This window comes from Bombina bombina, chromosome 3 (genome assembly GCF_027579735.1).
Source record: "Bombina bombina isolate aBomBom1 chromosome 3, aBomBom1.pri, whole genome shotgun sequence".
Taxonomy (NCBI): domain Eukaryota; kingdom Metazoa; phylum Chordata; class Amphibia; order Anura; family Bombinatoridae; genus Bombina; species Bombina bombina.
The window spans coordinates 588,154,270-588,168,992 of NC_069501.1; the positions used below are offsets into that span (position 1 = coordinate 588,154,270).

General features: G+C 37.7%; 1 protein-coding gene across 4 annotated transcripts in view; it reads left to right on the forward strand.

Moving 5' to 3' along the window:
• INPP5B (inositol polyphosphate-5-phosphatase B) overlaps positions 1-13,006 on the forward strand; it is a 406,727-nt gene extending 393,721 nt beyond the window's left edge. For all 4 annotated transcript variants that reach the window (XM_053707160.1, XM_053707161.1, XM_053707162.1 and 1 more), the window contains 2 exons: positions 582-693; positions 11,297-13,006. In XM_053707160.1, coding sequence (XP_053563135.1) covers positions 582-693; positions 11,297-11,418 — 234 coding nt within the window. In that variant the 3' untranslated portion in view covers positions 11,419-13,006. The remainder of the gene's footprint in view (positions 1-581; positions 694-11,296) is intronic.
• The last annotated feature ends 1,717 nt before the right edge of the window (positions 13,007-14,723 follow it).

Here is a 14,723-nt window from a genome sequence, read left to right on the forward strand (position 1 = left end):
CCCTCCTGGTAGGAATGTATATCCCATACGTCACTAGCTCATGGACTCTTGCCAGGTAAGTTCTTACATACATTATGGGGTTTTTTTTCTCCCCCAATAACATTATAGTTGGGAGAATAGAGTAATTAGGCCGAAGTGTGAATGATATGTAGTAAAAATGTGTTTTATTTAAATCATGAGCCTTATGTATAAGAAAATAGACTTTCTATCCAACATTTTAAATTAAAATTATAAAAAGGACATGAAAGTCGGAATTAAACTCATGATTCAGACTTAATTACTTAATTTTCTTGATATTCTTTTTTGAAAAACATACCAAGGTAGGCTCAGGAGCAGAAATGCACACATTGGAGCTAGCTGGTGATTGGTAGCTACACTCATTGGCTCACCAGATGACATCAGCTAGGCTTTGATACGTTGATTTTAACTTAGTGTTATCCTCTTTGCAGGTGTCAAACACATAGTTATGTGCAAGCAATTGTGCAATAATAAATTGCTTTAACACAGAGTATTTGCCTTTTGCACCTTTTATGACCATTTCATGAAGCATATTTCCTTTTTTTCTTCTTCTGTTTTTGCAGGTTATTGTCATGCTACCATTGTGCCACAAAAATGTATTCAATTACTTAATCTCCTTCCTGAGAGAGCTGCTAAAATGTTCACAGAAGAACCACTTGGATATTAATATTTTAGGTAAAACTGCAATATTTCTCAGTAATACAAACTTATTTGAACATACCATTCATGTTTATGACACAAATTACTAACACTGTAGAGAAGGAATCTGTGTAACGACGATCAGATGAGGAGAGTCCTTAATTCATCACTCGTTGGAATTTCCCTCCTGACCACTAGGAAAAGGCAAGATACACAACACTCTCCCACTTACCCTAAATCCTCAGTCATTTTGTTTGCCTCCTTGATGGAGTGAGGTGAAAGTTGAAGTGCTGATTTACTCGTTGTTGAGAGGAGCCCTAGCCAATCTGAGACCCATTTTCTCCTCACACTGCCCAGCCAGACAGAGGGATAGACAAGGAAATATCAGCCAGGCAGTGAACAATATTTTCTCAGTAGGAGAGGTCACCGGCCTCCAAGGTGAAACATGGATTTATCCACCAATTACCTGATCTTAATGGTGCTACTCCACGGCTATTAGTATGAATATGTAAAAAAATAATTCACATAGTCTAGGGACATATATTTATACACTTTTTATATTAGCTGTTAAGCACTGCTGTGGACTTTTTAACTTTCTGTTTAAACTTAGTACAATTGGGATTATCCTAGCTTTAGTGAATAGCTTTATCTTTCTTTACTACTACCAATGCAGCCATTAAAGGCATGGCAGATAGATACAGAACATAAACAGTTAACATTACAGAAAAAACATATGCCAAACGTAATGGACTAATGAGAATAACCTCTGAACAAATGTGGAGAAGAATAACCAATCGGCTCTGGTGAAGGGACCAATGACCCCCAATGATCTCTCTTTCGGATTTGCTGCCGAGATGAACAAACAGGAACAGTCCAAGCATCATGACGATTCTGAGGAAAAACTTCATTCCGAACTTGGCCGAAGGGGAAGATGGAGAAACCAAACTTGGATGAAAGATGGAAGATGCTTGAGAAGACACTTGAAATGCAGGCAACCAAGATGAAGGAGACGGGAATCCTTTGGAACAATGCAGAATCTTGGCATGTGAAGACATCTTAGATTTTAGGAGCTAGGTGAATAAACATATAATTAGTAATATAAAAAACATATAAAAAAACACATCATGGGAGGGACAAAGCTTTAAATTTTGTTGTGGGGGAAAATACTCATCTCCTTTTCCTTAATAAAATCTAGATTATTCCTACACTAAAGTTAGGATAATCCCAATTTTATTACAGGACAGGAGACTCCTATTTTGCTAGTTTAAAGCTGAGGTAAAAGGGAAGAAGAAGGATGAGAAATGGGTTTGAAATAAAACTGACCAAAGGTGGAGTCTGAGGACCAGTCCGCAGCATTAAAGGGACACTGAACCCAAATATTTTTCTTTTGCGATTCAGATAGAGCATGCAATTTTAAGCAACTTTCTAATTTACTCCTATTATACCATTTTCTTCAGTCTCTTGGTATCTTTATTTGAAAAGCAAAAATTTAAGTTTAGATGCTGGCCTATTTTTGGTAAACAACCTGGGTTGTTCTTGCTGATTGGTGGATAAATTCACCCACCAATAAACAAGTGCTGTCCAGGTCTGAACTAAAAATTGTCTGGTTCCTTAGCATAGATCCCTTCTTTTTCAAATAAAGATAGCAAGAGAATGAAGAAAAATTGATAATAGGAGTAAATTAAAAAGTTGCTTAAAATTGCATGCTCTATCTGAATCACAAAAGAAAAAATTTGGTTTCGGTGTCCCTTTAAGTATATCCTGAAGAGAAGCTGATTTGATAAAGGCTTTAGCGGCAGCAGAACCTCAAACCGAATGAGCAGAAAAAAATAGTCTACTGTAGTTTCTTTCATGATCACCGGTTTAAAAGGAGGAACAAAAGATAAATGAAGTTGGTTAGAAGATGTAGGGGAACGAAAATAATTAGTTCTTTTAACATATTCTTTAAAGCAGTTGACCACACAGAGTTTAGGAGATGGAAAATAAGGATAAAATAAGGTGGAGGAGAAAGTTTTAGTTCTACCAGAAATAAAGAATGTTAAACCTTCAGGGGGAAAATAAATTGAATTGAAATCAATAGCTCTGACATCTAAGACTCTTTTAATGGAAAGGAGGCAACGAAGGGTAGCAAGTTTACAAGTAAGTTGTTTCAAAGAGAGAGATTAATTATAATAATTGAGAAAGGAGAGAACCAAATCTACATCCCAAAATTGAGAACGTTTAGGAATAGGTGGGCGTTCAATCCTTATGGCTTTAAGGATTTTACAAATCTGAGGATGACGACCCACTGGAAAGTTATTATGAGAATGACGAGAAGAAATAGCAGATCTAATTAAATTAATAGTCCTATATGCAAGACCTGAATCAAAGAGAAGAAGAAAGGAAATTAATTATTTGAGCTAGAGGTGCTTAAAGGGAATCCAAGTTCCTTTCCAAGCACCAACAATTCCACTTGGCCCAGGCTGCCGAATAGGATTGGTTGTTACCTGGAGCCAAGGATTCCCTGAGTTGTTGGATAGCTCCTGATAAAAGGTCAAAGAGAGGGAAGGGATTCCTGATATCTTCCAAGCCAGAAGTTGAAGGGATCCTTGAAGGACTAGACTGAGAATTGTCGTTCGGCTCTTTGAGGAGCTCTGGAAATATAGGGAGGAGAAGGGGAATCTCTATTGCCATCTCTAAGAGGGAGGGGAACCAAGGTTGGGAGGGCCAAAAGGGAGTGATTAGAAGAAGGGAGAGAGGATCCTGACGAACTCTGAAAAGAATCCTGGATATCATGACAAAAAGAGGAAAGGCATACGCTCCAGACAAAGGCCAAGGTTGGAGAAAAGCATCTGTTGCTTGAGCCTCTGGATCCGGGCGCCAGCTGAAAAAGGGACGAATTTGACAATTGAGGCGAGATGCAGAGATATTTATTGATAGAGTGCCTCGGAGAAAGAGGCGATGGAAAACCGATTGGTTGAGTTTCCAGTCGCTCGAGTCTTTGTAGAATCTGGAACCCCAATCTGCCGCAGAGTTTGTAAGTCCAGGGAAATACTCTGCTTTCACAACAATATTCTGGGCTAGACAAAAATTAATGAATTCTTTTTGATGTCTGAAAGAGCTTTCAACTTGGTACCTCCAAGACGATTCAGGTATTGAACTGGGGTAATATTGTCCATTTGCAGCAGAATGGGAATAGGATGATTGAAATGAAAAAAACTCTTGATAGCGAAAGAACCAGCAAGGAGTTCTAGACAATTTATGTGAAGGGCTTTCTCTTTGGATGACCTCTTCCTACCTGTAATGGAAGGACCACATCTGGCACCCCAGCCAGATAGACTGGCATCTGATTCAATGACTAAATCCGGGATCTAACCAAAAATGGCTCTTCCATTCCAGGCTTCTATGTGATTGAGCCACCATGAGAGTTCTTGTCTGGCTTCGAAAGAAAGGGGAATTTTGTAAGAATAGGGAAAACCTTTCTGAAGAAAATATTTAACCTTTGAAAGGCCCAATAATGTAGAGGAGCAGGAAAAATGGCTTGAATTGAGGATGATAATAACCCTACAATCTGAGCCACCATCCTGAGAGAAATGAGGTCTTTGAGTAGAATACAGGAAATTTATAGTTTGATGTTTTTTTCTTTTGGAAGACTGAGGGTAGATGATTTTGTGTCTATAAGAAATCCCAGAAAAGTTTGAGCTTGAGAAGAAATAAATTCTGATTTTTCTCGATTGATGAGAAAACCTAGATTGGAGAGGAGATTGGTAGTGAGATGTAATTGTTGAAGAAGGGAATGATGATCCTGATTCATAATCAAGATGTCGTCTAGGTAAACTATAAGTCTGACCGGCGAAGGCGTAGCCAAGATACAACCGGCTTCATTATTTTGGTAAATACCCAAGGAGCGGAAGAAAGGCTAAAAGGAAGGCATGTTAATTGCCATGTGAGATTGTTCCATTGAAATTTTAGGAATTTGCAAAAATCTTGTGCTATGGGGACAGTAAAGAATGCATCTGTAAGGTCTAAGCGAACTAACCAGTCCGTGTCCTGAAGGCAATCTCTTAGGAGGTGAATACCCTCTATTTTGAAATGATGATAAGTTACATAAAAATTTAAGGATCGCAAGTTTGACAGGGCAACATTTGCCATTTTTCTTTTTTACCAAAAAGAGGCTGCTTAGAAACCTTCTAGAGGACAGGGGGATAGTTCTATGGCTTGTTTATGTATAAGATTATTTACCTATAAATGAAGGAGGTGTCTGTCTTGATGGAAAAAAATGTATGGGATGAGGAAGGACAATTTGTATGGGAAGGGAAGAAAATTCTATCTGAAAGCCCTGAATTGTATTTAAAATCAAAGGGTCTGAAGTGATAATGTCCCTGTTGTTTACAAAAAGTGAAAGTCTTCCCCCAATTCTTCATTGAAAAAAAGTTTTGTGAGATAGAGGAAATCTTACCTGGAGATGGTCTTGAGTGGGCTCGGACCTGAAACCCCTAGACTGCCAGGGTCTGGAACATGAGGGGGAAAACTGAGTGTATGAGGAGGATGGGTTTTCTGAAAAGTGTCTTTGATTGTTGTATTAAAATTGGGGTCTGTAGGTGTTATATGATCTGCAAGAAAAGCGACCCCTTCCTTTCCCAGCCCTATCAAAAACAAGGTTAGGATTTAGGAATTTTTCATAGACATCTTAGCCTTATTGAGAGAAGAGAAGGTGCTCACATAATTATTATGCTCTTTGATAAATTCATCTCTGAAGAGAAAGCCATTAACGTTAGAGCCCAACTCGAACAAGGCCATATCAGTGAGTTTAGGATAAATTTTTTGGAGAATATGTTTCCTTCTCTCAAAAGCAATGGCAGTATTGGCGTTACCAATATGATACAAAGCTCTTTGGCTGACCATTGCAGGGTCAAGAGAAGAATAATTTTCCACTGCCTCATTTGTATGTTCCAGAATTTTAGTGAGAGGACCAATGGAATCCAGGAGCTTGTTTTTGACAAATCTTCGATGATCTGTCAAGACCTTTTTTAACATTTAAATCCTGGAGTAGAAATAAATTTAACAATTTTGGGGTCAACTTCAGGGGTGATAGCAGTATTATTTGGTAAATTAGGGCGAGGGCATTCTGCCCACATCTTATGTCTAACTTCTCTTTTAAGGGGGCGTCTGATCCAGTGTTCAACAAATTCAGAAACATCCTTTGAGGGAAACTACTCTGATGAGCAGGGATGTTGGAGCTAAATCTAGGGTTTACAGCTTTGTCAGTAAATTTATATGAGATAATTATGGATAATGATGACAACTTTTTACGCCTTTTAGGCGCAGGAGAATCATCTGAAGAGAGGGAATCATAATTTGAAAAAGGTTTATTAGCCTCTAAATTATTATCAGAATTAGAGTCATTGATATAATCTCCAGTAGAAGAAAAATCATCATCACTCTGAAAATCAAAGGAATCTCTTGCTCTCTATTTTTTTTTTTCTTTTATGGCTCATAAGTTTTCCCTCTGAGCCTGAGGGAGGAGGTGAATTATTTTTAGTTCCCACACCTTTTGGGAATAGAGGAGTCTGATTTATACAGACTTTTAGAGAGAGAAATTTTTGAGAGCTTTTTTCTTTTAGGAGAAAGTTTTGTCTTACAAGCTTTTGTAGGAGGGGAAGCCTGAATAGCTTCTAGTAACACACCCATTTGGGAATTAAAATGGTTAAATAAGTTTGACATTAAAGAGTCAATCATGGCTTGCACTGATTTCTCAGTGAGAAGACTAGTGTGAGGGTAACACATTGTAATATAATATATAAAATACAATTTTTTAATGAAATATAATAATATTAATAAAGTTGAGATGACTGCTAAAAAATTAAATCTAAAAGACAAACTAATGTAGAGAAAAAACAATCAACAATTTAGTGAAAATGTTGCAATGTAATTTTGCGATGCGTGAGGAGGCAAAGAAGCACTGCCGAGGTCTGAGGTAAAAGGGGAGGGATGCTACAAGGTCACAGGGCGGGAACAAAGGAAGTAAAATGGCTGCCGGCATATTGGAGCCTAAAGGGGAAAAAAACAAGAAAAACGGTAGAAAAAGAATTAAAATTTTTGGAAAACAGAGCTGAAATAATTAAAATGGAAGGAAAAAGAATACTGTAAAAGAAAATATTATAAGAGAAACTGAAAATGTTACTTAAAATAATACACAGTTTAATAATAGTCCCAATTAAAGCTGCACTACTTAACTGTCAGGTAGCAGCAAAAGAAAGAGGAATAATTGTGGGTCATTGGTCCCTTTATAATCACTTCGAGAGAGCTGATTGGTGGTTCTTCTCCACATTTATTCAGAAGTTATTCTCATTGGTCCATTATGTTTGGCATATCTTTTTTTTCTGTAATGTTAACTGTTAAGGTTCTGTATCTGCCATGCTTTTAATGGCTGCATTGGTAGTAGTAAAGAAAGATAAGGCAAAATAGGAGTCTACTGTCCTGTAATAAAATCCACTTTAGAGCTCTGAGGAGTTATTGCAGTCCACGTCTGGTTTCCCCCATCACCCATAGGGAGACTATCCCCAGGGTCATATTTACATATGCAAAACAGAAAGAGAAGCAGACAGCCAGGAACGAACATCAGCATCAATAGCTTGTTCTATGGCCCGGTTACCACCTGGAAGTAGCTTCATTCTGCCCAATTGTGCTTTTCACAGAGGAAACCTTTCCTGTAGTATATCAGTCTGATCCCACTGACATGGTCAGTCCAGCCCCGAAATACCAGGCAATTCTCCTCTGAACAAGGAAAAGGCAACCCCAGACGATCGTTTCGGCCTCCTTTGGGCCTCGTCAGTGAGGTGCAGCCATATCCCTCTAAGCACATTGAGCAAGGAGTCCACGTCTGGTTTCCCCCATCACCCATAGGGAGACTATCCCCAGGGTCATATTTACATATGCAAAACAGAAAGAGAAGCAGACTGCCAGGAACAAACAGCTTGTTCTATGGCCCGGTTTCCACCTGGAAGTAGCTTTTTTCTGCCCAATTGTGCTTTTCACAGAGGAAAACTTTAATCTCAGCAGGTTGGGAGAAGCTCTCAGGACTAGTGGAGATGGTGAGATACTCATCATAAACAAAGAATAGGGGTACCGCTAAATAGCGAAGTGACAGAGTGGTTAAAGGGCAGCACTTCAACAAGTCTACAGAAACAGTTCCCGGTGCCTGTATATAAATGCAATAATTAAATGTCGGGAGAATTATCTCCAACAGGCAACCATAAAAGCGATAAGCAGATGAATACCTGGATGCAAGGACGAAAGATAACAGCTCAAAACCAATATTTGCCAGCGTCAAATCCGGTCGTCGTCACCACCATCACACCTAGGAAGGGGACACACACTGTATGCTCCGGATGGGCCGTCTCTTTTCCACACAAGCGGAGATTGGGTTCAGCTGTACTGGGAGCCCCCTTGGTCTGGTAGCAATCCAGGACGCATTCCAAAGGTCACATGACTTGAAGCGGCCCAATCATGGTGCAGCTCAACCCAGGCTGAGGGCCAATGGAAAGCACAGAAAAGCAGAGAAGCCAGGGAGCTGAATAAAACTTAACAGTCAGGAAACAGCTAACATGTTTCGGCTATGATTACGGCTGTGGCTGAAACATGTTAGCTGTTGCATGACTATTTTTCCTGATGTTCTCTGCTGGCTCCGCTTTTAATTTAAATGATTGAAAGTTGTTTAAAATTGTATTCTCTGTCTAAATCATGAATGTCTAATTATGACTTTACTGTCCCTTTAAGTTTTATTCAACTCCCTGGCTTCACCGCTTTTCTGTGAGATTCTCATTTTATCAGTGCTTTTTATTAAATTGGGACATACATTTAGCTAACCTTGTTTGCTCTAATACTTATTATGTAGCTAGTACTGTTTTGTTAGTTATTCCAGCACTTATTTGACAGTGCACTACTTTATTACTTTGTTAATGTTTTCCCATTCAGGGATTAGTCAGTTTTACATTTTGCCAGTTCTGTTAATTCTTCCCTTCAGGGTAAACTGTGTGCTTCTTACTGCTTATTTGCTTCAGTCTATCTCTGATTGATCTAATTCTTAACCTTTACTATGGAGCAAACTAGTGCAAGTCAGGCCTCTTGGTCATTTAGATTTGAGAGCCTCTGAAAAGTAGCCCCTTCCAGCTTGTGTTTGCCGGGGAAGGATTCTCAGGTGCCACTGTTTAGCTATGTACCTTATGTGTTGGGTCTATTTCTAACACTAAAGAGTGTTTTGCTTCCCTGCCTGCTTTTCAAAGTGTTCAGGGGTTTCTGCCTTATTAAGGTTGCTCCCAGGAGAGTTATTCTGACCCTTTGCTGAAATGTAAGGAATTTATTTAGCTGTTTTGTGCCCTGCTGTTTAGTGCAGGAGTATGTAAGGATTGGGAGGTGATCCTTATTAAGCCTTTAGCAAGAGTCAGGTATTCCTTTTGTTCTGTACGCTAAGTTCAAATCTATGTTCCTTCTCCCTTCTGCTAATACAGATATTTGGAAAACTGTTTCTATGGTGGATGCAGCTATTTCCCCTCTTGCCAGGCGTATTCTTATTCCTTTGGAGAAGATAGTTCTTCGTTTAGAGATCCTTTGGATATAAAACTTGAAGGTTTTTATAGGCAATCTTTTCAGCTTGTAGGGGTTTAGGCCTGCTGTCAGTGTTCCCTGTGTAGCTGCTGCTACTGCTATTTGGTGTGACAACCTTTCAGAACTTGTTTTGAGAAACTAATCTGGATAAAATTTAGGTTTGCTTAAATCTCAAGAACAGAAAATAGCTTTATTTGTGATGCAGCTGTGGAAATTATTTGCATTAATGCTAAAAATGCTTTTTCTAGACCAGCATTATGGCTTAAATCATGGTCTGCTGATATGGGTTTTAATGCAGTTTACTTTCTCTTCCCTTTCAGGGTTAAACCTTTATTGGGCCAGAACTGGGTGCTGTTATTGCCACAATCACTGGGAGTACAGATGTTTTTATGCCGTAGGATATTTTCGTTTTTTTTTATTTTTTTGCAAACTGAGTCAGGAAGCTTCCTCTTCTGTTTGGTTACTCCAAATCTTCCTGTCTAATAATAAACAAACCAAGATATCTACCCTAGCCTCTAAGGGCTAGATTTATTAAAGCCTTACGGCTGCAAGTTCTCACAAGAACTTGCTCGCCGTAATTTATCAAGCAGCGGTCACCAGACCACCGCTTCCCTAACCTCTAGTCAGACCGAGGAGATTGACAGCTCCTGCCCGCGCTTGATTGACTGTGCGTGGGCAGGGGGGGGATTGCACGTGAACGCAAAATTGCGAATACCTGCGGGTAATTTCACCCCGCCACAGGCGAGCTGAGGCATACAGGGGCGCGTATACGCGCCCCTGTACGCCTCGGCTTTAATAAATCTAGCCCTTTATCTCAATTAAGGTGTGGCCCCCAGGTCAGACCAGTCTCTGGTAGGGGCAAACTGAGGGCTTGATTCCATACAGTTCTCTGGGCTGGTGAAATTCTATAAAGTTCTCTCTAAGAGGCATATACTGCATTTTCGTATGGGGAGGAGATGCATATATTACAAAAGTGTACAATTAAATTTGTAATTTAAAAATCATAGAAAATTAATAATTGAACCATTCCTTATTACAAAATTGTTCACTAAAAAAATTATTTAATCAAAAACATAAATATTTGTATGTAAGTTACACAGGAATAAATAGTTTTAAATATTCTTAGCGTAAGTTGTAATTAAAGTACACTGGGTGTGCAGAAAAATAAATTCTTAGTTATAAGTACAAAATACAAAGCGTAGTTGTTTTTTCGTAAAATGGGCTAAATATGGGCTTATATGAAATTTTTCACTCAAATCCCAGCTTAAAGGGGCAGTAAACTTACATACTAATGTTATATAATTCTGCACATAGTGCAGAATGATATAACATTAGCTTACCGGCAGATGTATACTTTCAATTATTTCAGAGAAATTGTATGTAAAAACCTCATTTTACCAGAACGCCGCTCCTTGCTCTACTGAGCGGGTCTGGTTTTTACACAGCACATCGCGGCAACACTGTCTAGTCACAGTGTGCCTGGTCGCACCATTAAAATGAATGTAGCTCGCTCCCGCTCTTGTCTAGTAGCGGGAGCGAGCTACATTCATTTTAATGAGTACTTGTTTAGTACTTCTTTTGTACCACTTTCTTTCATGCTTTTCCGTTTCCTCCATCTGCTTGGCTATATGTATGACTGAGGAATCAGGGTTAATGGGAAGGATTTTAAATCTTTGGTATGTTGTCTGTGTTTTGCCTCCTCCTTGTGGTCGGGAGGGAAATTCCCACACATGATGATTCGTGGATCCTCACTATCATGAAAGAAATTTAATTTATCAAGTAAGCATAAAGTTTTTTTCCAAACATTATAGCTTTACTAATACATTATGTTGTCCACAACAATACAGGGATCTCGTAATGGCATTGCATACAGTGTACCAGTGTGTTTTAATGTACATATCCACCCCTATTTATCAATTCATCAAATATTACAAAATAAGCCATCCCGCACATTTATTTATAAATGATGTAATCATTGGAACCTTAGTATTATAATTTGTACAAGTTGTTTAGTTTTTTTAATACAACATTTTATTTTCTATCTTCTCTGCAGCAAGTATTTTTGGAAACCTGCTAATCAGGCCTCCACCTGGCTATCACAAACCCAACAATGCCGACAAGATGAAGTGTCAGGAATTCATTAAAGAATTTCTTCAGTGGGGTGAAAGTCAATGAGTATTTCTTGTAATTTATTATCAGAATTCTATAACAATGGTTTTACGGCAGTACACATGAAAGTGCCAGATCGCCTCTCGTTTTAAGTCTTCAGTTAGAGGAACATTAAGAGAAGTGTATATATCACTGTGTATATTTGAAACCCAAGTCATATTGTGCAAGCTACAGCGAAAAGAAAAGAAGATTCAATGGATACCATAACATTCCTATAAAATAGAATGGTTCGGAGAATTGTTGCCATATCCAAAATGGTTTCTCCTTATGTATGCTATATATAGATACACAGTATATGAAAAAGTGCATGTATTTAACTTGTAAGCAGAACATTTTAATTTAAATTTTATTTGAAAAAAGTAAATGTTTATTTATTAGATTTGGTGTCACAAAACCCCAAATTCACCAATGATTTATTTTATTACTTAGAAAAGTCCTCCATTTGGCATCATTTGTATTGTAGTCCCATCTGTAACAGAGTGACTGCAGCAGTCAAGTTAACATTTTATGACTTTTAATTAAGGAATTTAAAGATTGGTAATTGCTGTATTGTTGAGTTCTATTAATTAATTATGTCACAATATAGAAGCTTTAAAATGTCTCTGTGTATATAATGTGTTTGCAGCAGTGTTGCCGGTAAAGGGATGTCAGCGTTTGCAACTCTCTCTGGCATCAGAGGAGTTAACACTAGCTCTTACCAAAAGCAGCACAAATGTTGAGAGTTCAGAGATGTTGTCAGCCATACCATTCCCACACTGGGATATTATAGGTAGTAAGATACCACCTGTTGGTGGAATAAATTATGGAAGTTTATAAATTATATACTTTACTTTTTTTTAAAGCAAACTAAAACACATTTTACTAATATTAAGGTCATCTAGGTAATTATTTGGTCTTTCACAAAAAATACTCAATGAGTAGCTAATAAATTAAGAAAAACTGTACTTAAAAATTGACCGTTTAGGCCCGCAGGGGTGTCCAAACTTTGCTCTCCAGAGGTTTTGGAACTACATTTCCGATGATGCTCAGCCAGCATTTTATCTAGCTGAGCATCATGGGATATGTAGTTCCAAAACCTCTGGAGAGCAAAGTTTAGACACCCCTGGTAAATTCTCCCACATATAACCAGCATATTGAAATATGATTTGAAAATAGACTATTTTAATAAATAATTATTTGAAAATAGAGACTATTTTAATGAATATATATTTGACACTATACTATTTAAACTTGTGTAATGTCATAAACTGGCACTGTTTGCATTCTTTCTTATTTATGCTGGATTTGAAGAAGTAATTGAAGTGTTGTATACATACATATTGTATATTTTTATAGTGTATAAAATCATTATTACTGTAATATCTTTTGTACAGAGTTTTAGCTATTTTCAAATAACCTATTTTATGTATATACATATAGATATATTTCAGACTTTTTTTTTTCTTAGCAATACTACTGAAACCGGTTTTGAATACAATTTATCATTTTCTATACTATACATTTTTTGTTTGTTTTTTTTTCATCAAAAAATTATTTTCTATTAAGAATCTATAATTCTCATAATAAAGCACAGACAACTATTTTACATTTTAAATTTGTTGACTTCAATTATTGTTTGAGCACTGGAAATATATGGGCTATTTGGGGTGTCTATTAAACAGAAAATCACTTACTGTAGTTCATTCAAATTCTTACTTTTAAAGGACCAGTAAATCCAGCAGATTTGCATAATAAACAAATGCATGATAAAAAAGACAATTCAATAGCACTTAGTCTGAACTTCAAATGAGTAGTAGATTTTTTTTTTTCTGACAAATGTCAGTTACGTCTATTTTCACTCCTCCTGCATCATGTGGCAGCCATCAGCCAATCACAAATGTATATTCTGACTTCTTGCACATGCTGTAGGAGCTGATGATTCAAAAAGTGTAAATATAAAAAGACTGTGCACATTTTGTTGATGGAAGTAAATTGGAAAGTTGTTTAAAATTGCATGCTCTATCTGAATCATGAAAGTTTCATTTTGACTTGAGTGTCCCTTTAACCCCTTAACGACCAGCGTAATTCCCTCTGGCTTACAAAACACAGCTCCCAAAAACATGCCAGCAGTTGCTTGAATGCAAAATTTAAGAGGTTGGAGAGCTATGGTACATTTATTGCTTAGATTGTGCGTTTATCTCAGGATCAAAGGGGTAGATCCACACCTCATACATAGTGAGAAATAATCAGATTTGTTTTGAATTATTGTTAGAAGTAGTGAAGTAATTATCTGCTGTAACTTCTGGTCTGCAGTCCTCATTCCGGGTACCCATAATGCTAACATTTCTCTCATAACTATAACATCCACTAAAATGAACTGTACAGTGTCATATGACACTCCTGTTAACTATTTTGCCAAACTTTGGTCACCCATCACCAAGTCATAATTTATTTTCATGCTTTTCTTCAGTGATTTAGGGGTTATTGCAGTGGGGTTGGGTAACTGTTTAGAGATAATCCCCTGCTCCGCTCTTCTCCTTCCTCTGTTTCTCACATTCTTCCTCATCCCTGCTACTATCAATCCCATTTATTTCTCGTTTCCTCTAATCCATTTTATATCTCACTCATCTCTTTCTTGTCTCATCTATCCTTCTTACCTCTTGACCCTCTCTATTTCATCCCTGTATCTTTAACTTTTCTCTCTCTCTCTATCTCTTCCCTGATTCTTCCTCTGTCACTTCTCTCTGTTTCCGTTGTCTATCTCCTACTCCCCTTTTCTTTTTCCCTTTTTCATCTTCCCTGCATCTTTCTTTTCCTTTTCTATGTTTTTCATGTACCCCTCTTTTCTTTTGTATACCCCTGTGTTTTCCTTTATAAGCCCTTTTTGTTTTTACATTTGCAGCTGTACCCTCCTTGAATTCTGCTTGGTCTTACTTCATTCGTCCTTAGTTTGGGAATCCTTTTCCCTCCTTTCTCTCTCACATTGTTAAACACATTAGCAGACACTAATTCCCCTCCCTTACTCTGTCATCTCCCCTTCTCCTGACTCTCTCTGCCTCTCCCTTTACCAGCCTACTTTTACACTGATGTCTCCTATTTAATTTGCTATGAGTTTATGTCCCTTTACTTCCTTTTCCTTCTCTCGTCCCTACTTCTTCTCTGCTCCCCTGTCTTTCTTTTCACTATATTTCCCTCCCTTGACCCCTATCTTTCTCCTCTGTCTGGAGACAGACCCAAATGTTTTCTTTTCTGCTTATGATAGAGCGTATAATTTAACACAGTTTTCCATTTTATTTCTATTACTGAATTTGCTTAAAGGGACACTGTACCCA